The following is a 14,206-nucleotide window of genomic DNA, read 5'->3' on the forward strand; positions in this document are numbered from 1 at the left end:
ATATAGTTGGATCAGCATGAGAACTGCTATTATAGTTATTGTTGTAATTAGGGGTTGAATTTGAACTTCCGGGTTGCATTGCGGTCAGACAACGAGCCTTGTCTGAGTGCAATGAACCCGGGGTCTAATTACCTACTCATGGGAGACAACATCTACGTGCAAAGTAAGGAGATGGCAATGGGAGCAAGCAGCTAGAGTTCCATTGCCAACCTTTACTTGCACCACTACATGTTAGAAACAGAGGCCTTATACTTCTTGTTGCATTTTCCTTGGTTTTGACAGCTGGCCCTCGAGAAAGACATTAAAATCATTGAATTTGCAACATTAAGTACTTTTAGTGTATTATTTTCGATAATATGTTTTTATCTTTATTTTTGCAGGTACAAATTGACTTTTTTATGACTTCTATTCAGTGATTTCGACTTATGGTTCTTTATACTACCTACTGACCACTAGCCACATTAAAAACCTAATCTATAATTATTTATTCATTTATGGTTTTTGGGTGCATTCTACTCTACATAGTAGTAACCCAGTCTATAATCATTCAAATTTTCCTCTTATAATAACTCCAGGGCCTATTACTATTATACTATATATATATATGCATATATACAGTCGGACCTCTCTTTAATGAACTTTCATGTAGTGAACTTTTTTGATTTCCCTTTGGTCATTACATTGAAAATAGTTTCCGTGTAATGAAGAAAATTTCCACGTAATGAACTGATTTCAAGAGACCTGGATACACATTGTTTGCATCTCTGGCAATAAAGCTGATGCTGTAGAAAGCACAAATTAAGAGCTAAAAGGATTAAAAATTAATCACTTTAGCTTTTAATAGCTAAAGGATTTGATTCTTAAGAGCATTCCACAATTTTGTGTTGCTCGTAAAGCATTTACTGCTATCTATGTGTCCACAGTCATTGCCAAAGATTAAGGAATATTCCCGACACGGACATTGGCTCTGGTCAACCTGTTTTCTATTGTGAGCACCCTATTAGAGATTTAGGGGAGAGTGATTTTTCTTTACCCCAAAATTCATCTGTTGTTTCACAGAAATGAGTCATCCACACTTTCACTAAATTTCACCTGTCTCTGTATGGTAAGTACAAGTTGTCCCTAAATCACTTTTGTTATAGCTGCTGTGCAATAACCTTACAATGTCTAAGAGGAAGTCCTTGAGTGTAGTGGATAAAGTGGAAGTGCTTAATAGGCATTAAAAAAAAATAATAATAATCGCTTTAAAACTTGGTGTTCCTGCTGGTACTGTGTCAACCATTCTGAAAAACTGTGTTTTGATTCTCAAATTGTTTGAGGAAACAAGACCCAGTCGGAAGCGTGTGAAATTATGCCTGTGTGAAGATGTAGCTGAAGCTGTTTTTAAGTGGGTGAAGTTGATTCGAGACCAAAACATGCCGATATCAGGGCTGTTAATAAAAGAAAACGCTATGAAGTACGGATCTTTTCTCGGGCATAAAACTTTCCAAGCCAGTTCTGGTTGGCTGGACAAATTTAAAAAGCGCCATGGCTTACTCGAAAAAGTTATATCTGGTGAAAATGGGGTTGTGATTGCAGAAGACTGTACCCATTGGAAAGAAACAAGTTTTTAAAAAAATTATGAAAGACTACGAGCCCAAAGACAGAAACAGGTCTATTTTTTGAATGTTTGCCGAACAAGATGCTGAACTTTTAAATGTAATAAATGTGTAGGTGGTAAAAATAGTATGGAGAGAATTAGTCTTGGTTGGTGCAAATATGGCTGGTAATCAAAAACTGAAGATTTTGGTAATAGGCAAAAGTAAACAACCTGATGTTTCAAGGGAGTAAAGTCATTAGAGTTAAACTACAACAAAAAATCTTGGATGGCAAGTGAAATTCTTGAACAGTGGATTTTAAATTTCGATAGAATGATGACAAAAGAAAACAGAAAAATCGCTTTGATTGTCGACAACAGCCCTACCCACCTTCACTTGGTAATTTTGAAACTTACAAGTGTGAAGCTTGTTTTCTTCCCTCTAATACCTCATCTAAACTGCAGCCATTGGACCAAGGCATTATCAAGAATTTGAAAATGCACTACCAAAGGAGCATACTGAAAAAAATTACACTGAGAACAGAAATCAATCATCAACCAACCTATAAATTCTGTTATACATTTGCGGATGTGCATATCACAGTTGGCAAAAGTTTGGAGTCAAGATGTTAGCATTTAGCATTAGCATTAGTAGAGGCATATGATGCAAGAAAGCAAGCTTATTCAGCATCAGCCAAAAAAAAAAAAAAAAAAAAAAACAACCACTACTCCCATTTCACCCCTCAATTCGTTCGAAATACCTGTCCAGCTGAGCCTTAAATTTGTTTAGGCTATCAACTTCAACAGCAAGCGATGGAAGTCTATTCCACAAACCAACTGCCCGCTGGCTAAAGGCAAATTTCCGCACATCTATCCGACATCCGTCCTTCCTCAATTTGAATTTATGCCCTCTCAGGTGATTATTCTGAGCAAGAGGAAGAATCCCATCGGCATTGAGCATGCTCAAGCCATTCAAAGCCTTGTACACCTCTATCAGATCACCTCGGCGATGCCTAGTCTCCAGGCTCTGTAATTTGCAAAACTTAAGCCTTTCTTCGTAAGAGCAACCCTTTGTTCCATTCACTAATCTTGTTGCCCTTCTCTGTACTCGTTCCAGCAGCTCTACATCCTTCTTGAAATGAGGCCTCCAGACCTGTATACAGTACTCAAGGTGTGGCCTGACCAATGCCTTATACAAGGGAATAATCACATCCCTGTCCCTGCTAGAAAAATTCCTGTATATCATTGACAAGACACCATGAGCTACTCTTGCAGCTCGTCTGCACTGCTCAGAGAACTTCATATCTGCCTGCACAATTACCCCCAGGTCCTTTTCATTCTCTACCACTGTCAGCGTAGTACCACAGAGTTGATACGTTGATCTGGGGTTACTGTTTCCCATATGTAGTACTTTACATTTGTCAATGTTAAACTTCATTTGCCACCTCTCAGCCCATCTGCTCAACCTTTCCAGATCCTGTTGCAGCAGCATAGTATCAGTAGTGTCCTTAACAACCCTGCCAACCTTTGTATCGTCTGCAAACTTGGACATTAAGCCTGATACACCATCATCAATATCATTTATAAATACAGAAAACAACAATGGACCCAACACTGAACCCTGAGGAACTCCACTAATAACATTAGTCCACGTTGAGCAGTGTCCATTGATTACCACTCTCTGTCTTCTGCCACTCAACCATCCCTTTATCCATAGCAGCAATTTGCCTCGAATGCCACACTTCTCCAATTTGTGCAGCAGTCTTCCATGCGCAACAGTATCAAAAGCCTTTCTAAGATCCAAATATATAATATCAAAGTTATTCCCTGCATCCAGTTCTTTTGTGACTACATCATAGTATCCAATCAAATTGGTCAGACAAGACCTGCCCTTAACAAACCCATGCTGTGTCTGGGCTATAACTGAATTCTTGTCCAGATGATCCTGCAGTGCTTCTTTAACCAGTGCCTCCATTAATTTTCCTGGAACCGAAGTTAAACTAACAGGTCTATAATGTGACGGAAACAACAATTAAGAATTTTTTTGCAAAAGCAGGTTTTGCTGAAACGCCAATTAACAGCGATGAGAGGGATGAACTGCTACAAAACATTTATCAATCTTGGGAAGAACTCCAAGCGAGAGGTTTGATCAGTGGAAAAATTGTTCTTGAAGAATTTTTAGGAGTTGATAATGATGTCATAGTAGCTGAATATCCAAGTGAGTATTCAGAGTATTCAGAATACTCACTTGGAGAGTATTCAGAGAACTAGTGAGAATATCAATGATGAGCTTCATGAAATGAGGGCAATATTAAACCTTCCAAACATGAAGTGTTGGCAGCATTTGAAACTTTGCATCGAGGCCTTCAGTGTGAAGAAAATGTGCCAGAAAATATATTTGAGTGCTTAAACAAATGCAAACATTTTTATGGATGGTGTACAGCAAAATCCAGTGTACAACAAAAAATAATCAAATATTTTACGACATAATTCTTAAAAGTATACTAATATACAGGCGGGCCTCGATTAACGCAATTAATTCGTCCTGCGAGTGCATCGCGCAAAACGGAAACACATTAATCGAATATCATAACCAATAGGAAAAATTATAATTGGTCCTTGACCTTCTGGAATGTCCATAAAGAATTTTAAAAATACCTTTTGAATAAATTTTTAACTGTATACAATGTAAAAGATAATGAAAATAATTATGGAATTAAATGTTTATTGCATAAAACAGCGGTTCTTAAACTGTGCACCACGGAATATTTTAAATTTTCAAGGGAAACACAGCGATACTCTACATCTGTCAGACACCGTGCGAACTACTAGCTCGAGGTAGTTCACAGTTTCAGCATTTCTTATTAAGTTGTTTGGACCTAACTACTAAACGAAACTGTTAGGTATTTCTTTTGGTCTGGGTGCGCCTTGAAAAAATTACTGAGACATTAAAGGCACCGTGAACCGAGAAACTTTGGGAACCTCTGACATAAAATACACAATGAAGAAATTACTGTTGCGGAAATATTTGAACAGTGTTGACTTTCTCTTTTCATCAATCAATTTCCGATAGCCGACAACAATCTTTTCTGGGCCCTGGCGAAATAAATATCGCAGAGAACATCAAACCTTTTGTTTGAGGTTTTATGCGATACGAAAGATTTCATCTAATTCTTTTACCGTTATCTTCTTCGTGGTAACATTTGCATCTGGCTGATTTAAAAATTTGAATTTTTAAATGCAAGTGTGCATTGACTTTATTAGCAGGAGACAAACAAGTAACATGTCTTCTTCCGATGGTTGATGGAACACACCGAGGCGGGCAGCAGGCAAGCGTTTGTTTATTGACCGTATGACTCGCGGTAAGCTTAACGCGTGATTCAAATCTTTTTCAACTATCGCATAAAAAAAAAAGATCGCGTTAACTGGAAATTTGCATCATGTAAAGTGGTATCATTTTTCAAATAGCGTTAACTGAATATCGTGTTAATCGAACTCGCATTATGTGAGGCCTAGCTGTATTGTGCGCATCGTGTAATTAGTCATTTCTGAATATGTGTGTATTCAGAGAGTATTCATGTTTGGAGAGTATTCAGAGAACTAGTGAGAATATCAATGATGAGTTTCATGAAATGAAACTCAAATTAATTGTTTTAAAATGTTGGAAAATTTTTTCATTCCCACTTATTTCTGATTTGTTTCCCATATTTTGCTGTACTTTTGAGTTGAATTACAGTATTTTTCATTGTTGTAAAGGATATTTTTTTATAACAGAATTTCTATTAGTAAAATAATAAGAGGAGTTTACCTCAATATAGTACGTAGAACACTTCCGTATGATACCCTCCAGAAATTAAAACGGAAAAAAAAACGAAAAAATCGACAACTTACCCGTACATTAGAGTAAATTATAAATAATTAAATAATCAATTTAACACAATTCAAATAAATATAAAACAATTAAAAATCAAATTAACGCAATTAAAAGAATCTAACAAAAATATTCAAAACGATTTTCCTTCCTGAAGCTGACAACGCTTTTCGACCGTATGTCGTGATCACAGGAATGAAAATTACTGAATCCGGTTGAACCTGAAACTTAAATAGTGATTATTTGTCTTCGCGCATGCGCATAAAGGTCCACGCATCAGAGATCAAATATGGCCGCCGAACATTAACAGAATTCTCGCGTAATTTAATTTCAACAGTTTCTGCAATTAATAGTCGCGTATAATTACGTTGAACGTTAAGTATTTTGGCCTCGTTAAATAAAAAAGTATGATTTTTAACTTTTTAGAATTAGCCTTTCATGCCATTAACGAAAAACATACTTTTTTATTTAACGAGGCCAAAATACTTAACATTCATCGTATTCAACCTATTGTAGAGTTGTATTGAACCATTTTAGTGACAAAACACACAAGGCATTATTTTTGGCATGTCCTCACAGTATAGCAACTGTTAATTTTTTATTTATATAATTAAAAAGGGGAAAGTTAAATGAATTGAGAGAGATTAGTATTAACTTAGTCTGATTCCTGAAGACATTGATTGTCTTTTGAAAATATATAAAATATTTTTTAACAAGAATTTGAAAATTACACTGCAAGGCGTTGTAAAATAATACACAATGGGCTAATTTTTTTTTTTTTTTACAAATAAAACCGTTGTAACTATTTTTAGCATAAATATTCTATAATTAGTTATCAGTAAATATTTTAAACTGAAACTATCTTTTTACAAGTAAAAGATATGCCTGATGAAAAAGCTGCTATAGGCAACAGTCGATCACTGAATATTGATTAGAGACCAGCTATTCTTCTACCACTTCAGTCCGTATAAAACTGCTTTGGGTTTATATGCACAACAGCCATAATCCATGAATGATTAGAATGTTTCATAAAGGGCAATTTTGATATTAATGACCAACTTAGGCAGTAAGAATAGCATTAGTATGCATCACTGAAAATGAAAGACGTGAATTTATCAGGTCTGGCAGATGCATCGACTTCTCAGATAATGAGTTAACATTATAGGTGCACTAGTCTGTGGAAAAATTTGTTTTCAGTGGGTCCCAAGGTTTTTCACATAAAATCATTGGGGATGGTGTTCATGCTATTCTGTTTTGAGATCTTTTAATAAATAGATGATTGTTTTAAAGAGATAATAACCTGTAAAGCAATGTGGCTTTGATTAATATCAGTATAAAACAAAATGCCAGTCCTTTATGAATAGAACACCTCCAATAAAGAAGGAAAAGGTCACGTTGGCATGAATTGCAAAAGATTTGGATGGACATTGATGTCTCACTTCCTTCATACAACTCAAACCTTGCCCTCCCTGTTTGGTAGATTAAAATAATCTGTGTAGTAAATTATTTAAAACCTTTGAAACAGGTGAACATATATCTTTATTCTTATTATATTCCAAAACTTATTAATCTCCGATTTAAAAAAATTTATAACCCATTGTGCATTGTATATTTACTAACTTTTGAAGTTCCTGTAATAATTTCAGTTAACAAAAAAAAAAAAAAAAAAAAAAAATTCATATGTTGTTTATTACACCTCTCACTATTAATGGCTATGGAGTTCTTAGCACCATTCATATTGCATTTGTCGTTATTTGCTCTGTGTAAAAACTGAGATAATTGCTAAAATCAAAATAAAAACTGAGATTGATCAGATTGATATTCAATAATTTTTAAACACTATTATAACCATATGTACCTTGTTATTTGATTTATTTATTAAAAATATCTAATTTTTTTTCTGTTCTAGATTCTCACGCCTTTTGTGCTCAGAAGAACAAAAACTGATGTACTTGTAAATCTGCCAAGGAAGAAAGAGCTCTTAGTATATGCCCATCTAACACCCTTCCAAGAGAGGCTTTATAGAGCAACACGAGATAAAACAATATTACAGTTTCTGTCAAAGAAAAAGGTAGGTTTCATCAGTTTTTCCACTTTCAAAAATTCTTGAGAACAAGATTATATGCAATAAGGTGAGAAAGCAGTCATGAAAATGAGCCATCAAGTGCCATTAACCCAGTAGTGGTGGCAGCTTGAGAGAAAAATACCCTACCAAATTTATTTTTTATGGAATCTTTTGTTTCCAAAATTTCTATTTCTTTTATTCTCAGTAATTATTTAACCTGGTAATAAGTTAGTTGCTCTGTATATGTATGTGTTTTGTCTGTAGAAAATTTCTTTTTACAGGCTGATTTGCATGTTGTGTGGGCTGAAAAACACCATTCTTTCCACCTGAGATCAGCTGACTACAGCCCAAGTTGAAGAGGATTTCAGGAATTCCTCCAGTCAACAATAGGAATTTAACCCGGACTTCTTCAAACGAGTAACAGATGGTGATGACGTATTGTGCCAATTTTCTGATTTAGAAGCTCTTTCATTATCCTCAAGTAATCTGATAGTTTGGGGGGGTGAGAAAAATAAGAAAAGCTAGTGGACAAAATTTGGAGATGTAGTGCAAGATACTCAGGCAAGGTGGAAGCATAACAGCCTTTCCTCAAGATTGAAAGCCCCTAGATTAGCAATTAATTAATCTTAGATTTATAGGGTTGATTTATTACCATTATGCGACACCAGAAGAACAATGGGGGGGGGGAATTTGTTATTATTTTATTTCAAATTTTTGAATATTATTGATAAAAGTCCTAAAACAAGTTGCATGATGATTTAAGTGAAATTTAAAAAATATTTTATTTCAATGGCAGTTTTTAATAGTTGCTGCTGTGTTGCAAGTGTAAGTTCAAATGTATAGGTGTGAGCACTAATTTCAGTAATACCAGTGCAAATATTACTGTCAAAAGTCCCAAAACAGGTACCAAGAAGCAAAGTATATAACTCTTTCAGTAATTTTTAACAACCATTTTATTCAAGTAATTTGCAGTAGTTTCTGCTTATTTTAATAATAGCAGTTCTTTTTAATTGAAGTTGTGAAAGCCTTATTGAATTAGAACCAATTATCTTCGTTGTTGACATTTAGCAGTATATATAGGTAAGGAAGTCTACAAGTAAGCAAACATTATGCATTAGATAATTATATTATGAATTAGATAATTATTACATGACTAATGCCAGTTTAAGAACAAGATGGGTAAGAATGTGGGTAAAAATAAAAAGCTAATATAAATACCATAAACTTCATGAAACTGAAGCTGCAGAGTACTAAATTTGAGGTTGCAGCATAAAGTAAATTCCAGTGATCCATGTGCAGAAAAGAGTCAGATTGTATTGTGTACTCAAGCTTAATTAGTAAAACAGTGACCCAAGAGTAGTTGCTGTTTGATTTTAGCAATTATTAAATGACTGTCGATAGTTATTTTGCTGGTACAGGTTGACCGTCACTAATCCGGCAGTGTTGGGACCTGTGGGGTGCTGGTTAGTGAGTTTGTTGGATCACTGGTGGTTATTTTAGCTCATACAGTTTACCCAACAGCTAACCACCGCATTTTACCTTTAACACGTTGACTGCGAAGCTAGTTTAAGAAAAAAATTCCCCAGGGACCAAAAAATATTTAGCAAATAATTTGATTAGTAATTCTAAAATAAATATTGTAATGTCAGTGTTGTCGTTTTTTTGCTTAAAATTTTTTTTTTTTTTTTGTCACATATATTGTGGCCCAGTAGGTTACTTTATTTCTTGAGAAGCTGTGTCGGCCACATACATGTGATGCTATTACGGCATACATATGAAGGTTGTTTGTGATTAGTTTATTGCACGTGTGGCGAGTGCTGCAATTAAACTAATTGCGATAAAGTAAACTCTCAAATATCGCAATAAGTTTGTCAGGATTGTTAGAGATTTTGTGAAAATAAGTTCGTTAGCATGCTGTATTATCCATCATATTGTGTTGTGTTTTTCCGCAAGTTTATACAAGTGTATTTGTAAAAAAAAAAAAAAAATCTAAAAAGGAATGGCTAAAAGAAAATTACTAAAGTAAGAGGAACTGAGAGAAGTTGCTGGAATTTACAATTAAGCAGAGTTAAACTTCTCACAAACACACTGCTGTCGAGTTTTTTCAGAAGTTCAACTTTATCTGTTATGGACAATGTATGGTGTTTGCGTTTTACACCACGAGAGGCACTTACTTTTATGCATTGGAACCATGGCTGGGGCTAAATGTGAGCAGGTTATAATAATAAATACAGAAAAACAAGTGGGAATGGCTTGCGAGTGTTTACAAGTTCGCGCCAACAGCTGATTCTGCAACCAACGCCACCAAAACAGTAGAAGCAGGTCGGTGCGCTGACCTGGGAAATTTGAAATTACCTTCGCGGAAATTATGTCCGAATTAGCGGTGGAACCGGATTAACAATGGCCGACCTGTATCCTGGATGAGACATCTGTATATAGAAATAAATATCTAAATAATTAAAAGAATAAATGGAATGGTTAAACTACAGCATTGGCTTCTAAGGTGAATTACCTCCAGATTCTGTCTATATATATGTGTATATATAGCATGACTAAAAATTTGTATAAGATATTTGGCAATAACTGTTTCTGACCAGATGCTTTGGTTATATAAGCAGCAAATGATTTTAAATCTTTGTAGAGAATATGACAGCTTACACATTAGGAATCATTATATATTTGGATCACAGTGAGTTATAAGTTAATTTATATTAGATATTAGATAGAATTTATAACTGTTGCAAAACATCAAAATTTTGATATTTGCTAGCGTGTTTTTTTTTTTTTTTTTATATGCAGATACCTTATATTTATAATTACCAAACAGTATCATGATTTTAACAATTTAGGAAGAAAACGAAGAATTTTCTGTGGATTTTCCTCTGGTAAATGGTGATAAAGAAATTAATTCAATATTTCCTGAGTAAGTAAAGATTTTATGATTAAAAATAAGATAACTTAATATAATAAACATTAAGCTTTTATCAAATTATATGTACTGATTTGGAATTTATTGAGGCAAGTAGCATATTTTCAGTATTGGCTGTTGACAAATTATCTTAAATAATTTGGATATTTTGATTCCTTCCATTCTGTATCCATTTCTAGTGAACATCAAGTCTGAAGGTCAATCCCCTTCCTTTATTAGCCCCAAAGATAGTCTTCTTAACTTTGCATGCTACAAAAATATCCCATGTTTTGTATTTTTGCAGCTAGCATTGCAGATGTAAAACAAATCTCAAAATTCAATAAAGTTCAAATGTAATGTGTACCCTGTCTGACAGTAAGTGTTCTGGTGGCCAATCCTGCATTCATGATTTGCAACAACCTGGAGAATTTGCTCCTACTTGTAGTCATTCTTACTTTCTACGTTGAACTTTTTTTCGTTGCTGAAAGATAGATACCTAAACTGTCACATCTGTCCTTATATAGCCAACCCTATAAGGTGCTACAAGTATCAGAAAATTTGGACACTTCCAAACTGTTTGCCAATGATATTCAGTGTGTTCAAAGCCTGGATCAAAGGAATGTATTCATAATGATTGCAATGACCAATCTTTGCAAATGCAAAGTAGAGAGAACAAAGTCATACCCAGAAGTAGGAAAACATCAACCGAAAAATATGCTGAAATGTACATTCCAGAGATACCATTCAGTCTCAACTCAAACAGATTCATTAGCTCCGCCAAAAGTGTAAATTTCAGAATGGGGTTGAACACTGCTATCATCTGCATCTCAATCAATAAAGCAACAGACTGAAGATGAGTTGAATGATACTGCACTCTCGATTCCAACTGGTGTTACTAGTGCTGCTCAGTCAGCTCTAGTAATGCCAGACAAGTGAAAAATTCAGATCATGTTAGAAATCAGCTGATACCTCTGCTATGGACAATGGACCTCTAAAAAGCAGACAGATTTGACTTCTAATTCTAAACCTAAACAATGAACAACATAGTCTGATGGAATTGCAGTCTTTTACAGCAACATAGGTCACATCTACGAGTTATCATTCTGTGGCTACGTTGAACCTTTGATCCAGAGCTTACAAGAGACAAATCTAACATGTCACGTATCCACTTTAGTTAAATATTATACTTTATTAAGACAGATCGCTTATAAATAGTCCTCATGGAGGAGTAGCTATACTCATAGACTGAAGTTCTTTGCAAGCAAATTCCTCTCCAAACCTTCTTCGAAGCCATTGCAGCACTTACAGTGATTGGCATTGCTTTAACTCTTATTTCAATTTATCTTCCACCCAATCATTGATGTATGATTCAAGAGTTGGTAAACCTGGTTTTGCAATTACCATCTCTTGTTTGTATATTAGGGGACTTGAATGGACATCATCCATTATGAGGTTCTCCCATCTCAGACATGTGCAGAGAACTTATTTAAATGCTACTCAACGAACAATTTAACATTCCTGAATGCTGGCTTACCCACTTATGTCCATTTTCCTATGGAGTGTACCTCTGCAATAGATCTCTCAATCTGCTCTCTGAACCTCTTCCCAAGTATTGATTGGATCACTATCTGCTAATCTGCTAGAATTAAAACTACTACCTATTCCAAAATAACAAACACAAACAAAATGGAATTTTCCAAAACAGACTGGACAAGGACAAATTATATACCAACTATGTCTCTTTTAATGACCACATCATTGAGTCTTTTCCTATTGATACCATTACCAAGAATATCACAACTTAGATACTAACAGCTTCAAGAGCTGCCATCCTGCAATCTCAATTAAGAAGCCATAGGCATACCAATCACTGGTTAAAGGAAGATTGTAACAAAGTAATAAGAGAAAAGAGAGAAAAAAAAAGCAGCATGGAACTTCTTCCCCAAATATCCCACTACTAGCCAACCATATTAATTGTGTAAGACACTTAGAGCCAAAGCACATTACATCTGGCAAAAAGCTAAAAAAAAGACTCCAGGATAAAATTTGCTTCATCATTCAACAAAGATACTGATGCCAGAATAATCTGGAAAAAAAATAAAGCAGCTAAATGGTGAATTCACTACATTACCCTCTCCTTATTCTCAACTGGAAGGGGATGGATATCTCTACTCCTGCAGAAATTGCAAATGCCTTAGGGAACTGTGTTCTCTGAATTACTTGCATCAGTTGCATATCAGCCATCATTTCAAAAAATTAAAGCCAAAGCTGAGAAATCCAAACTAAACTTCAAAGCTACCTGTCCTTTACCTTATAATCAACTACTCACACTATCTGAACTGAAAAAATTCATAAATACGTCAAGAAAAAGTGCTGCTATCCCTGACAGAATTTACTATATAATGCTTCAACATCTAGATCAGAAATCATTATCACTAAACTTTTACAATTCGATATCTTTTCTGAACATACATTCCCTGGTTCCTGGAAACATTCCTATGTAATAGCTATCCCTAAACCAGGAAAAGATCATTCAAATTCCTCACAGCTAGTGACTGATTTCTGTAACCAGCTTCTTGAGTAAAACTTTGACTCACCTGGTACCCTGAGTCCCAAAAGATAATCGGTTTGGCTTTCAGAATAATAGATCTTCCATAGATCTCATGGTAAAGGTTGAATCAAACATAAGAAATGCATTTCTTAGAAATCAACATCTTGTCGTTGTATGTCTTGATATAAAGAAAGCTTTTGATACCACATGCACTGTGGCATTCTAAGAGATTTCCATTGATATGAGAGGCAATCTATCATACTTTATTTAAAACTTCCTTCAACGTATGTCTTTCCAATTTCGATACCAGCAAGTTCTCTCTCAAACATACATACCAGGAGTCCCACAGAGCTTTGTTCTCAGCACCACTTTATTTGTAATACGAATAAACAGTATTACAAACAGCATTCCACACACACACTGTCAACTCATATCTATATGCTGATGATCTTGCCATATCCTGTCATTCTTAGAATACGAACTATACTGAGAGGCAGCTGCAATATCAATACATAACATTGAACTATGGATGGCACATAATAGATATAGACTATCAAACCACAAATTTACACCAATTGTAAACAGTATTCATCTTCTAGAGCTAATTTTTGATAAGAAACTAAACTTCCAAGGGCATCATATGTTTATGAACATCTATGAACTATGCATTAAGAAAATTAACTTACTCTTGGTCATCTCTAGTATATTGTGGGGTTCAGATCATTATACCCTTCTCCACTTATATAGAGCCCTAATTAGATCTTAGCTAGACTATGGAGCACCTATTTATGGCTCTGCTAGGGAGATTACCTTAGTACAGGGACCTTTTTTGAGTGAAGAGCCATTTTTGATCTAATTAAGAAAAGAAAAAAAATCCGAAGAGCCACACTTCAGCTCAAGGAGGGAGGGGGTGGGGGAGTTTTTTAAGAAATGGAATAGAGTGGAAAGGTGTTTTATTAAAAAATATATATATTTTGAAATATTATTTATTAATACTGAAAAAAAACGTAACAAACATCCAATTAGGTATGAATTAATGTAACTTTTGCTGCTGAACTTCTTGAGCTAATCTCTCAACATCAGGCGAGTATGCCGTAATTTTCATCTTTAAACATGCTGAGAGACTTGCATTGTTCAGATGGTTTCTTGATTTATTTTTAATATAGTTCATGTTCGAAAATATTTGCCCACAGAAATTCATCAAACAAAAAACTGACAGAAGTCCAAATGCAAAT

The 14,206-nt window shown here is 34.8% G+C and overlaps 1 protein-coding gene across 1 annotated transcript in view; it reads left to right on the top strand.

Moving 5' to 3' along the window:
* The window catches only part of LOC150075304 (lymphocyte-specific helicase-like), a 156,571-nt gene that overhangs the window by 96,103 nt on the left and 46,262 nt on the right, over window positions 1-14,206 (top strand). Inside the window, exons 12-13 of the mRNA XM_090388439.1 lie at window positions 7,357-7,518; window positions 10,362-10,435. Of these exons, the coding sequence (XP_090244565.1) occupies window positions 7,357-7,518; window positions 10,362-10,435 (236 nt within the window). The remainder of the gene's footprint in view (window positions 1-7,356; window positions 7,519-10,361; window positions 10,436-14,206) is intronic.

This window comes from Mastigoproctus giganteus, chromosome 14, assembly GCF_048544385.1.
Source record: "Mastigoproctus giganteus isolate SK-2022 chromosome 14, ASM4854438v1, whole genome shotgun sequence".
Lineage (NCBI taxonomy): Eukaryota > Metazoa > Arthropoda > Arachnida > Uropygi > Thelyphonidae > Mastigoproctus > Mastigoproctus giganteus.